Source organism: Oryzias latipes, chromosome 5 (assembly GCF_053564925.1).
Source record: "Oryzias latipes strain Hd-rR chromosome 5, Olatipes_Hd-rR_3.1".
Taxonomy (NCBI): Eukaryota; Metazoa; Chordata; class Actinopteri; order Beloniformes; family Adrianichthyidae; genus Oryzias; species Oryzias latipes.
The window spans coordinates 18,553,913-18,566,955 of NC_136241.1; the positions used below are offsets into that span (position 1 = coordinate 18,553,913).

Genomic DNA, 13,043 nt, shown 5'->3' on the forward strand with positions numbered 1-13,043 from the left:
CTTTGCTGCTAGTAATGAAGGAAACTTAACAATACATTAATGAGCGAAAGAAGTTGACAATGTTGGTAGCAAATAGCACTAAGAAAGTGAAGGTACCACTCTGAATGTAAGATTCTTCAGCTATGCCAAATGTTCACTCAGTCACTGTTTTTTCAAAACCACCCATCACATAGCACTTAGTGAGATACTCATGTGATTTCTAGTCTTATTTGGTTTTGAGGAACTCAGCTTCCAAAGAAAGACTCTTTATAAAAACACTGCTATATTTAAAAAAAAAATCCCTTCTTATGAAAAAAATATAGGGACAAAATTAGCTCATGCAACATCGGAGAAGATCATTTCCAAAACATCTAATTTTGTATTACTTACTTAATAGGCTCTTGGAAAAAAAAAGAAGAAGAAATTTAACCCAGATCTACCGGTAAATGTATGCAGCTGTGTTTTTCTGCCGGCAGAACGTTGTACCAAAGCTGTTCCATCCTTGTGACAGATTCAAACAAACTTGCTGCAAAGTCTAACCTGGGGCTTCTTGCAGTCTTTCTTGTGTAAATTGTATTTTTGTTGATGCCAAGCTGCATAAATCATGTATCATGTATCATTAATATGCATCTTGTAAATAATAGACATTTGAATAGAAAAAATATGGTTCTTCTCAATGGAGACAGAGTTGAAAAATGGGCTTTAAAGTGGTTGAGAATTTAGTTTTATTAGTTTATCTGGAATTAGGGTCTAAACCTCTGCTGCCCCCTAGTGGAGCAGGACACAATGGTGGGGAGTGTGCAAGGAGGTGTGTGACACTATACCAGTGTAGTAGACCATTTAGGTTTTAGGGTTTTGCCTAAAACTCTTCATTTTATGAGTATTAATACACTGGTATCATTTGGTGGTATGGAGCAAAGCAATAATATTTACAGTAATACCTTATAAAATGTCAGCATTTTGCTTCATTAGTTGTAAAAACATCTTGTTTTATCTATTTAAAACTTTAACCCATAACAGTAGTTTGAAACATGTTAAATAACATCAATTCAAGGATCTTTTTAGATCATTTTAAATACTTTTATGTATGTTACAGCAATGAAAACACTGTTAACCCAAAAGCCAGTACTGCAGGTTATTAATTATCTAAAATATACACCACTGGTTAAAAAAAGATCGGGGCAGCAATTAAAAAAAAATCAGATAATAATGTCAAATGGAGAAACTTTCAAAGACTTACGGATCCTGTAATATAAATTTATAGATTATCACTTTTCCCTTAATATATCTAAACTCAATTTATGCTCAGAAAAAACGCTTGTCATCATCATTTTGTATACAGATGATCAATTAGGCAAAGAAATCCAGGTGGTGGCAGTGGAAAAACATAGTCATTTTAAAGGCAAAGAAACTTTTTTCTAATGTTTGACTTTTTTACATTGTGTTCTGCTATCACACAAACAAAAAAAGGAAAAATAGATACAGAACTAATACTATGACAAGTATGTTTTTACAACTTGTTCCAAATACTTTCTTTAGTTTAAATATCATTGTCTCTTCCAAAAGAAGAAAAAAAAAAAACATTTAAATTCTCATTATTCAAAACCTCTCAAAGAAAATAAATAATATTTCCAAATAAATATTAATGGCAGAAACAAAAATCATTTTATAGAAACAGAAAGGGAAGTTATTTCCACGAAACAAATTACACACTTGTGTTTTGCCAGTACTTAGCAAGCAACACAATTATAACGTCTTTTATTTCATTAACATTTGTCACAGCTTCATTTTGGTCAACAGTTTTGACATTCCCCTCTGAATGAGCGTTCAACATGCAATACACCAACTCCTCACCAGTAACCATGGTTACAACACTCCAACTCACTGATTAGACCATCGTGGTTGAAATTCATATCAGCAAAAAAAAAAAACTGCAAAATGTTATGAAAGCACTCTACCTTCTAGTGGGTACACAACTGTCGTACACTATAAGAGATTAAGCAAAAGACTGCCTCCATCTTATTCATTATCTTGGCATATTTCCATCAATTTTCATCCTCTTGCACTGGAACATGTGAGTCATGTTCATCTCTGAACTCTATTCTTAACCTCTCTCCTTTCCTTGCTTTAGTCATTCCTGGTCACATCTCTGCATAATGAGCCTAACCGGCATGAAATTTTACTCGGTGTCCTAACTGCTCGCTCAGTTTCCTGCAGGAGCCTGAATGGTCCTGCCTACATCTGTTTGCTTTTGAGCTCTCTCCAGCTTATGTGCTGTTTTTTTCATAAGGGGATGCTTATTTTGATAGCATGTCGAGGACAATGCCATGGCTGCCGCTCCGATAGCGATCCAAGTCCTTGATCCCCCCCCCCCCTACCTCCTGTAAACATCATTACCACACACCGGAAACATACACATTCACAACAGGCACACGCACACCCCCACAAGCTGCTCATCCAAATTGGCGCTAACAGATTAGCAGTGATTATAAACAAACATGGAGGATTAATCCTGTGTGCTCTGAGTCTACTTTTCCACTGAGCTACCCAGGGTAATTACCAAGTGCTAGATTGTTAGTGTAATCACACACGGACACACACACACACACGGACACACAGAGGCACACGGACACAAGCTAACTGCCTCACCTTAGTTTATTTGAGGGGCTTTTTTAATTTTAGTTAAAAGTTTAGATATTTGTCTAAAGATAGAAGAAGCTACCATGGCTGCTTCAAATGTTAGCTTTTATGGTGAAATATGTGCTTTTTAGTGCATGTTTTTCTTCTTTCTTTTCCGGGTTTTTGTTTCAAAAAGTAGCCAAAATTTTAAGGCAATGCCTTTGGTGCTAAAAGAAACAGGACACCATGTTATTTTTCAGCCACATGTGTGCAGAGCTGCTGCTTTGAAAGCTTGTGGAGTCAGCCCTGCGGCTCTGCTTGGTCATTTTTTGTCAGAGTTAAGTTTAAGAAATGCCACCACCCTTTCATACTGCAAATGTAACATAATGTGTTGAAGGTTAGTGGGGGGAAATGGTCTAACTACATAAACCTGCCAGGGTTTGACATGTCAAAATCTGAACATTTACTGAATGGAAGTTTGGTCAGACTTAATGGGGTCCACACTAAAGAATGTATTTAATGTATAGTATTAAAAAAGAAAAAGGAAAAGACCCAACACTTTAACAGTTTCTTTTACACTTTCAAATGCTAATAATTCTCTTTTCTTCTAAAAAGTAGAACATTTTTCCCCAAACCACATGTATCTGAGTGTGTTCTCTTTGACTTTGAACTTCACTTGTAAGTCTTTTTGGATAAAGTGTCTGCAAAACCACCCAGTGTAAATGTTTAATGGCTTATTTTTTAAGTAGGGCTCACTATAAAGGTAGAAATTTGCACTTTCAGTTCAATTAAGATTCATTTGATTCATCAATGAATTTAAAAGCCTTCAAATTCTGTATCATTTAGTAGTTTTCCCTTTTAATAAACATATGTTTCGCTACTTCAACCATCAATGTTGAATATTGGTGACTTTCTGATAACTATCTTAGTTTACGCCCTCTGTGTGTTTTCTCACCAATTTCTTTTTTATTACTATAAAAAGTGTTCTATTGGAAATATGTTGTATTGAATTGAGGCTTCAACCCTTCTGTTCAATAAAGAAGTCTCCCACAATGACTGATTAAGTGAAAATTTTATGGGCAATTCTTCAACATTTTCTTGTTTTTACAGGTTGAGGCCATTCTGGTGAACATCTTTGGCGGTATCGTCAACTGTGCCATTATTGCCAACGGCATCACCAAGGCCTGCAGAGAGTTGGAGCTGAAGGTACCTCTGGTGGTCAGGCTTGAAGGTAAATAGTCCAGGGCACACACATTAACTCAAGGAGTTTTACTTTGTTAGTCAGGTGCTCTCAGCTGACCTCATACCTGCAGTCTAAATAAAGAACATTTCCCCCTCAGAAATGAAAAGCCATCAATCAGCATGTAGCAGTAGTTAAAATACTTGACCCTTATGCAGATTTCCTTGTGCTGGATAATGATGTTGGCCTCAGAACCCACAACTAACAACTGTTTACATCCATTTGCAATTGTAGGCAAAAAAAATGTCCTTCTCATCTTATTACATGTTTTAATTTGGTGCAAAGACACAATAGTTATGTAAATGTAGCAGGTTTGAGTATTAGTACAAGCTTTACATAAAAGGAACAGCATTGAACTTTTCTTTTTGACATTTTCATTGATAGCTTACAAGAAAAAAGAGGCTACTTTTAACTGTAAAAGCGTGACGTTGTCAGTCCTTGCCTGACTTTTCTTAGTCCCTCTTTGTGCTTGTGAGGAATTTGGGGGACATTATTTAAAAGGGTTGCTTCATTGAAGATTTGGGGTATTTTCTTTACCTTAGGGTCCAATAAATCATGTCAAATACCGTAGCTTCAAATCTAACTAATCATCACCCCTTTGCACACAGTTGTCAAGAACATATTGCAAATTTTGATATCATTTTAATTAGGGGTATACGATTCGTTTTAACAATCATTCTATTCACATCCTAATTTATGGTTGCTGAAACAATTCATCGTCAATATAAATCTATTAATTGATTAAGTCGATCAACTGTTACACCCATAATTTTTATCTGGATAGTTCATGGGTTGTCATGCCAGAAGGACTTAGTTTGTTTAAGACCAGTTTGTATTCATGTTTGAATTTCAAAGGATTCTTATTTTTCAGACAAAATAAGGAAGAAGATTGCTCCTTTTAACCTTAACCTACAATTGTGCATTTGTTGAGGTCACCACATCAATTTAAGGATCAATTTATCCATTATTATGAACATTTTTTTTCCTGTCTTCCTGGTTTGTTTTGTTATTTTTGGATTTATTCATTTTTTATTAAGAGATCAACATTCCAATCAGAAATGACTTTTTCTCTTTTTTGCAGTTTCAATGTCATAGATTACAGTTTATTCTGTTTAGTTTGTTCTGACATACTGTGTTCTCTGTGTCACTCACTCTGACCTTGAGCTATATTTGCTGACTCATCCCCTTCCCAATAAGACAGACAACTATTCACCTTGTGAAGTCTCACTCCACAACAATGGACTCAACATTTTTGGAAAAGAGCTTGTTGACCCTCAACAGCTGATTCTCCAAAAGCATTTCCAAATGAAAGGAAGATAGAGAAGCTAACATGCAAAATGTCTGCATGAGTTGGTAATTAAAAACACCTTGTTCTAACATCCAGTTGAAGCAAAAAAAAAAAAAAAAAAAAAGCTGTTTTTTAGTCATTCAGTTATTGTGTTAAAAAGTTTAGGTGTTTGTAGGTTTCGTAACACAACACCTACTCTTCAAGAGATTAAAAAATATGTAAATCTAACTTTTGTCAATGCCTTTCCAATTATCATGTAAATCAACGAAGGATGACGATGTCCAATAGTCTCTATAGTTGGATACGTTTGTGAATGTATCTATTTAGAGTTTTAAAGCTGCAAAGAAGGTCAGACTCCACATTCTTGTTACAATTTGTGTCCGTGCTGCTGCATTCTCCAGAGCCTCTCTGTCTTCATTGTGGTTCAGTGTTCCGGTAAGAACAGCACTGCATTTCTCATACATGTCACATTCTGCCGCAGCAGCCACAGGAACAGTTGAGACAGCACTGATTGGCTCACCTTTCACCTGTGTATGCTAATGAAGCCTGCTATTGTGTGTGTTGGATGGGAGCTGTGACTCTCGGGGCCAGAGGGGCCAGTGAGTGGTTAGCTTAATTATCAGGGTCCCACAGAGGGCTGTGTCCAGAGCAGAGAGATGCAACGGGAAATGTGTGCGCATGTACTTCTTCACACTTTCTATCAGGTTTCTAAGCTTTTGGAGAACTTGAGTGAGTAGAAGTACTCTGACTGAGAATGGACTTGGCTGATTGGAGCACAGTAGAGGGTGAAATGTGTCATTTTTCTTTTTCTTTCCACTCCATTTCTCTACCAAAAAAAAAGAGAAACAGCTTTCCAGTAAAGTAGAAAGAAGCAAAGAACCTGTGTCAGTAAGAGAAAGCTAAAATCCAGCTCATTTAAACTGTTCACACCAGATTTGTTGCCATAGAAGTGAAAGAGGTTCCCATTTACAACACCTTTCTCATATTACATGTTTCTCATCCAGACTTGCTAACAGAATGCTGTAACCGCTATTTTTTTATTAATTTTTTTTGGCGAGGGCCTAATGGAGTTTTAGTTGTGGGTCATTACTTCCTGGGCCACGGACCTGCAGAGAATTGGTTCAGGATCAATTGGCTCAGCTTGCTGAACTGTCTGTAGGCCAGTGAGAATGGCCCTACGCTCTTCAGCAGGAGGATCAGAATGGATTAACAGCCACAGTTTTTAATTGGAAAGGCTTTTTTTTAAGTCTGGGCTTGACTGGAGTGATAAAAAGGTATGCACCCCTTAATGTCAACAAAGGAGGGTCCATTGCTTTAGATCCCAATTGGCATCTTCGTCTTCTTCTTTAGCTTCAGTCACAATTGCCCCTATGGCTAGATACAGGTTGTCTGCAGGCAAAAATGGGCAAACCTCTATGAGGCACACAGGTTCCCCACTCAAAATAGAGAGGTAATAGGAAACAGGAAAAATGTTTATGCGCTTTTTTTCTATGGGCATACTCGCGAACACCAACATGCAAAAGTGACGTAAGGATGAAGAAAGTTAAATCTAAGAGTCTCAAACAGGTTTTTCAACCCCCACCCTACCCCAAAATCCTTCGGACTGCACAAGGGCCCCTGTGTGCTGCTTACGTAATAAGTGTGTTTTTCCTGTGTAGACCCAGATTGGTAGAAGTGATGAAAGGAAACAATCAGAGCATAGTTTTTTCAGGCATCCTACAGTTGTCTTACAGACACTACCCTGTGAGAGCGGCATCCGCATGGTCAGTAAGGGGCCAGTATTTGCACCTTACTAATTACTAGAGATTGGTGTACAGGCAACCAACCATCTGACAACGTCATCCATGCTTCAGAATATATATAAGTCTTAAAAATGCTTCACGATACACTTATCATAAGCACGACACTTGTACGTTTCGTTTTCATGACATCCCTTGAAGTAGCCATAAAAGCCTAAACGGAACTGCACCATACACCTGCGCTCCCCTTAACCCTTGTGCTATCCTATGGGGTCCAGATGACCCGATCCTTACATTGACCTGTTCTCCCTACCATGACAAAGGTGGATAAAGGTGAAGAGGATTTCATGTAATCCATGGACACCAGTGAAGATCACATATGATTGGGAAAAAAAAGGTTTAGCGCACTGTCTAGTGGGTCTAGATGACCCCACTCCCAATGTTAAAGTGCCTAGGATAGCACAAGGGTTACGATGCAGCCGTTCCTGTCTATGGATGCACCTGTACTAAAGAACCCCTTACGGGTGCATCTGTCTAAGGCTTTTGGCAAATCCCTCTCCTCCATTTAACCCTATCCTCTGCATCAACCTTGCTCACAGTGCTCATGTCCTCCTCATCTACATCCACAAACTTCCTCTTCAGTCTTCCTCTAGACCTTCTTTTTGGTAACACCAAGCTTTTGCCAACATAATCGCTGTCCCTCCTCTGGCCGTCTCCAAGCCATCTAAATCTGCATTCCCTGCATTTATCTCCAACACATCTAACATGAGCTGTTCCTTTAATGGATTCAGTCCTGACCTTATCCATTTCATTGTAGGTACAACATTAGATTTTGGGAAAAGCTAATTGGACAAAAACCTTCAATAACAGAATTATTGCTCCTCTCTATATCAAAGATAACTGACTAACTCAGAGGGTTTTTTTCTGGATAGATAAACAATACACCCTATAGTCCACAAACACGTGATTTCCTTTGTTAGTTTGTTTTTTACTTTTTCTGACTTGTTGATTTGCTTGTTGTTCCACTGCTGAGTGTCTTAGATTGAAAGCTGATCTTAGATTTTTCCTGTTCATAAATTAAAAAGACAGAGGAGGTTTAAATGACTTTGAGATGGCTCCATCAGTCTTGACATCATTATTGTTTAAGTAGCCATCTGCTTCAGCCATAAACCTGCAGACTCATACTATCGGAAAATGAGACTCCTATTCTCTTTCCCTCTTGGCTTCTTCTGTACAAATTCTTCAGGTACAATACTGTTTATTTAAAAACAGAATAAGGCTCTGTGTCAGTCGCCACTCATAAAAACATAATTTCCAAGATCAAACGGTCTGTGTTAGAAACATGGCGTAAATCCGATAGATTTATCTGTAGCAAGTCTTTAGTCTAGACCGTTTAAGAGACATGAAAACTTGGATTAATGAATGACTGGGACATCAAAGGCATCAGCACTGTGGAGCACCCTAGTTGGTGTTGAGAAAGGCATTAGACGTTTGACACGCCGGAACAAGGTTTATTCATTTTGAACTGGGAGGGGAATTTTCAGTCAAAGCAGGAATTGCATAATACCATTCCATGAGGAGGTTTTTCCAGAGATCAGATGTTCAAAGAGCCTCAAAAGTCATTTAAAGTAGATTTTGAGAGCTTCTCGGACTGAAAGCACATTGTTCTTTATGGGATTTAGATTGAAGTATCTTTAAATAAATGTTTAGATGTGTTTTTTTCCAGTAAATCCCATTCAGACATTTTTATTAAGTAGTTAACATAAAGTTCTTGAATAAAAAAATGGTAAACATCATATATGAACATGTCTTAAACTTGATTAGTGACGATTAATCACATGACAGCAGATCAGGTCTTTTTCTCCATCAGACGTTGGCTAACTTAGTCACAGTTCTGCAGAACTCCATTGGTGCATGAACTGGCACAGCAGCACACCTTATTATCCACAGACCTGATTAAGTGCAGTGGCCTGTAATTGACTCATAGATTAAAGTGACATTTTTCACAAGTGTCACAAGTGAGTTTGCTAATTAGAGCTCAGGTGCAACAGGAATATGTTGCAAAGGGGCGCTAACTTACATGGCAGGTTTGTTGTTGTGCTTGAAGTTTAGGTAAAATTCCCAGTGTGAACAGAAGAGATGTGTGAGAGAATTCCTGTTGAAAATAAATACAGTCTACAGTAACATCCACATCAAAATCCCCCTCAGTATGGAAAGATTTCTGCCCACATTTCTTTTTATTATTATTATTTCAATAGCCATCTGGTTATATTAAATTATTTTCTGTGCAATTCCAGCCTGACCTCAGTGGAGCTGTTTGTGCATTTCATGTATGTAGGTCTCTGGCAGCACCTAGTGGCTACAGGTGAACACACAGGCATGAATATGCTCATCCTGCTCTTTACACGCAATCACACTTATCCAGCCACCGCCGCCACCGCCGCTGCTACAGCTGCAGCTGTGAGCCATCAGTGCTCCCTACTGCTCACAGTGGAACTGCAGGCACCTGCCTTACACACACAGAGAGGGGCTCATAAATGTGAGACTCTTCCTCCTCACCCCCACAGATGTGTCATCTCCTCTCACATGTATCTTGAATAGCACAGGTACTACAGGAGCCTCATCAGCAGCACATAACACTGCTGTGTTTATTTATGAATAAAAAACTTGCATGATTAAATTCCCTTTTTTTCCGTATTCGTATTATTTTGCCACAGCGATACTACAATATCAGCATTATATCTTCCCAGAACAACGCATGTCAGGTGTATCTTAATGTTGGGTTTCTAATTCTCCCAAAAGCAAACCTGTCAAGGTGATGGAAATCTGTCAATGCGGATGCTTCTCCTGGATCAGCCATGGATCAGCAGGCTGCTGCCGTCACCCAGAAGACCCTCAATTGCCCCATGATAAAATGACTAGAGACACCCTATCCCCTGTTTATGCACCAGAGCAAGGTCTCCTCCTGCTCTTATTCTAATTAATTGCATTGCAGAATTGATTGTTTGGAGTGCGAGCCTGCAGAAAATGTGTTGGGAATGACTTACTCTGTGGCCGGACAAAAGAGATGAAATATTAGGCGTTAAGTGGCACTGGTAATAGAATTCCTCGTGACGGGTCTATTGATCAGGGTGGCCAGGCCTCTGGAGAATTCACACATCATGCAGTTTTAATTACACGCTAGCCCGGAGAACCGAGGTCAACCTGTGAGCATTCAGGCACACACACACCTCCACTTCCTTAGAGTTTACCAACTACATGCAGATAAACTCTTTATATCACTTTAATAGTCCTACTTGTGGTAAATAATCAATGATGATGATCAATGATGGTTCAGTTGATCTTGAATGACAAACATAATCAATTATAGTAAAATGACAAAGAACTTTGTAAAACTAAGAAAGTGTGTTTTTTGTGGATTCATGTGGTAACCGTCTGTCACAGTTAACTATTAAATTGTCTCTTATCAAAACTTTTAGCAGCTGACATTTCACAAAAAGCAGAGTTTGGTTCAGATCAATTTTGATCTGACGATGGGACCTTCATAGCACCAAGAAACAGACGTTGTTTTTTTCTTTTTCTGTATTTTTCCTCCAAACTCAATCTTACCTCTGAAACACTAAAACCCTTAATTGTCCTACTTATTATCTCCAATGCACTTTAGATTAATTCTAGAAAATGACGTCTGGCCTTATTGATCGCCTTTACACACACACACACAAAAAAAGCATGCTGTGAACATTGTACAGAAACTCACAACAGTTGTTATTGTGGGTTTTCACAATGTGTCACGTTTTGTGTTTGGATCAGAACATGATTGAGGGGGTACTCCATCAAAAATGACAAACCAGCTCACAGGGAAACAAAAAGGTGGGAAAGCCGGGTTTTTCTACAGGGAACGCGGCAAAATCTCCTTCAACTAAAGAAAACTTTAAATGAGTCAACCACAAAACAAATGTCTCAGACCTCTTTGTTTCCAAAATCAACCCCAAATGACCAAAGCAAAAGAGTTAATAAAACTGTTAATATTTCTCTTTTTTGCTGTAATTTAATGTTTTTCCTTCATGTATTTTAACTCTGGATTTTCTCCTTTTGTAGTCTGCGCCTTTTTTTTTGTGTTTTTTACAATCTATCTCCACAAAACCTTTTACAAGGAGGCTAGACTTTCCTTTGCATTGTTTGGAAATGGTTTTCCCTAGAAGGTTCCAGAGAAGGACAGAAAGAGCATGTCATTATGTATGCAGGATGGCGTGTGCATGTTTCTGTCTGCACATTTGCTTCCAGATGTGTGTGGTTCTGTGAAAGGCCCTGCACAAACAGCTGGATCTTGATCTACATGTCTAAATGCAGCAACATAAGAAAAATGACCTTTTCATGATGGCCTCTTTTTTTTCCAACCAACCAATCACCATTTTGCCCGCTTGCCTTCTCCCCCCTCGGTGTCCTCCTGTTCAACACAGCGCCCCCTGCCCTGTTGTGACAGGGCTGTCAGGCCCACATTTGGCTGAGCAGCGTGCAGCGCTGCAAGGCAGCCAGTTGAGTGTGCCGAGACTCGGGATCCTGCATGTCCCTAGGAGACTCTGTCTTCACGTGGCTTCAGGTCCACCAGGGGCGTGATCGCCGGCGTGTCACCCAGCACCTGCTACCCCCCGACCTTGTTGTTGCCAGAGGGGATCAAACCAACACACACAAATCGCCCTTCTGCCCCGCGTTCACAGTCAAAACCGCTCTCGGATCAGTAGTTAAATGTGCTTCCACTGACCCATAGCTCCATCCATCTGTCTGTGTTGTTTGATTGCTCCAGAGGAACGCCTCCTCCTTCACACGGCTCGCTCCGTTATCACGGATTCAGACGGCAGGCAACCCTCAACTCTGATGACTTAACTTGTTTTGGCTTTTCTTTGTGTATTTTTCTGTTGGCTGTAATGTTCTTTTTTTTTTTTTTAGGGACCAATGTCCATGAAGCAAAGAGCATTCTAAGTGAGAGCGGACTGCCCATCATGGCCGCAGACAACCTGGACGACGCCGCCAGGAAAGCCGTGGCTGCCATCAAGAAGTAAAAGACTCAGTGAAGCTGAATACACCCAGTCCTCCAATGTAATTTTACAGGATCAGGATCATCTCCATGAGCTTCTCCTGACACACTTGTGAAGCCTTTTTTCTAAGATCGTCTTCCAAATCCAATGCAAAATCCCCCAAATTAAACCGGTTATTTGTCTAATTTCCAGTAAAGTAACTTATACAATAAACATTGTGATCAAACCTTTTGAAAAGAAATCTTAAATATCGTGAGTTTTCACTTGACATTAGCAAAAACATCAGGACTGACGTGTAAAATTCGGCCTCATTTCTTCTCTTTGCAGTGCAAACCAGTGCCTATTAATTGCTCAAATAATTTTATTTACTTTGATTCTAGTCTGTTTTTGGATGGAAGTGGGAATTCTCAAACACTTTTTGGGCCGTTAAATCATTTTGGGAGAGTGTATTTTCTCCTCTAAACTACTTTCTGCATTCCATTGTTTAAGAAAGTTTTAAACATTTTGCATGCATGTTGCAGCATTTGTAACGGAAGGTTGAAGGAAAAAAAATTCTTGAGTTCAGCCAAATAACCACCGAACTCACTAAAACTGTTTTAATTGATTGATCTTGATCTTGTAGATCACATATTGATCTTGATTATAATGTGCCATTCAGACACAGACCATCTCTGCTGTAGTCTGAGTCTTTTAAATGAAGACTGGAGCGCTCTGTAATCCATCATGACAGTTCCATGTGTTCTAATCGTTTCTTACTAAAACGTTGTGAAAAGGAATGAAAAGAAAATGTTCTTATCTTTTTAATTACCAAGAATGTATATCAATATGTAAACCTCACTGTATATAATCAGATGGATTAAAAAATGCTATTTTGAAAGTGACTCACATTTTTCTCTGCATAAGATGGTGTTCTACTTTTTACAGTAAAGCTATTTATCAGGCGGTTTCTACTGTTGCTTGCCTTTCAGCTTTTTGCATTTTCATTTAAAATGCTGTAATATGAATTAAAATCCCTTTGAAATATTTATCTTAGAAATAGAAGTGTTAGTTAAAAGGTGATCACGCATTACAACTAAGACAAAAATATAGTTTTACATGGAAAAACCCGTGCTCGTCATAGTAGTAACAGTACATAAACAAGA

At 38.7% G+C, this 13,043-nt stretch overlaps 1 protein-coding gene across 1 annotated transcript in view; it reads left to right on the top strand.

Annotated features, from left to right (window-relative positions):
* The window catches only part of suclg2 (succinate-CoA ligase GDP-forming subunit beta), a 136,113-nt gene extending 123,335 nt beyond the window's left edge, over positions 1-12,778 (top strand). Inside the window, exons 10-11 of the mRNA XM_078947330.1 lie at positions 3,709-3,829; positions 11,813-12,778. Of these exons, the coding sequence (XP_078803456.1) occupies positions 3,709-3,829; positions 11,813-11,925 (234 nt within the window). The 3' untranslated portion in view covers positions 11,926-12,778. The remainder of the gene's footprint in view (positions 1-3,708; positions 3,830-11,812) is intronic.
* Positions 12,779-13,043: the final 265 nt, after the last annotated feature.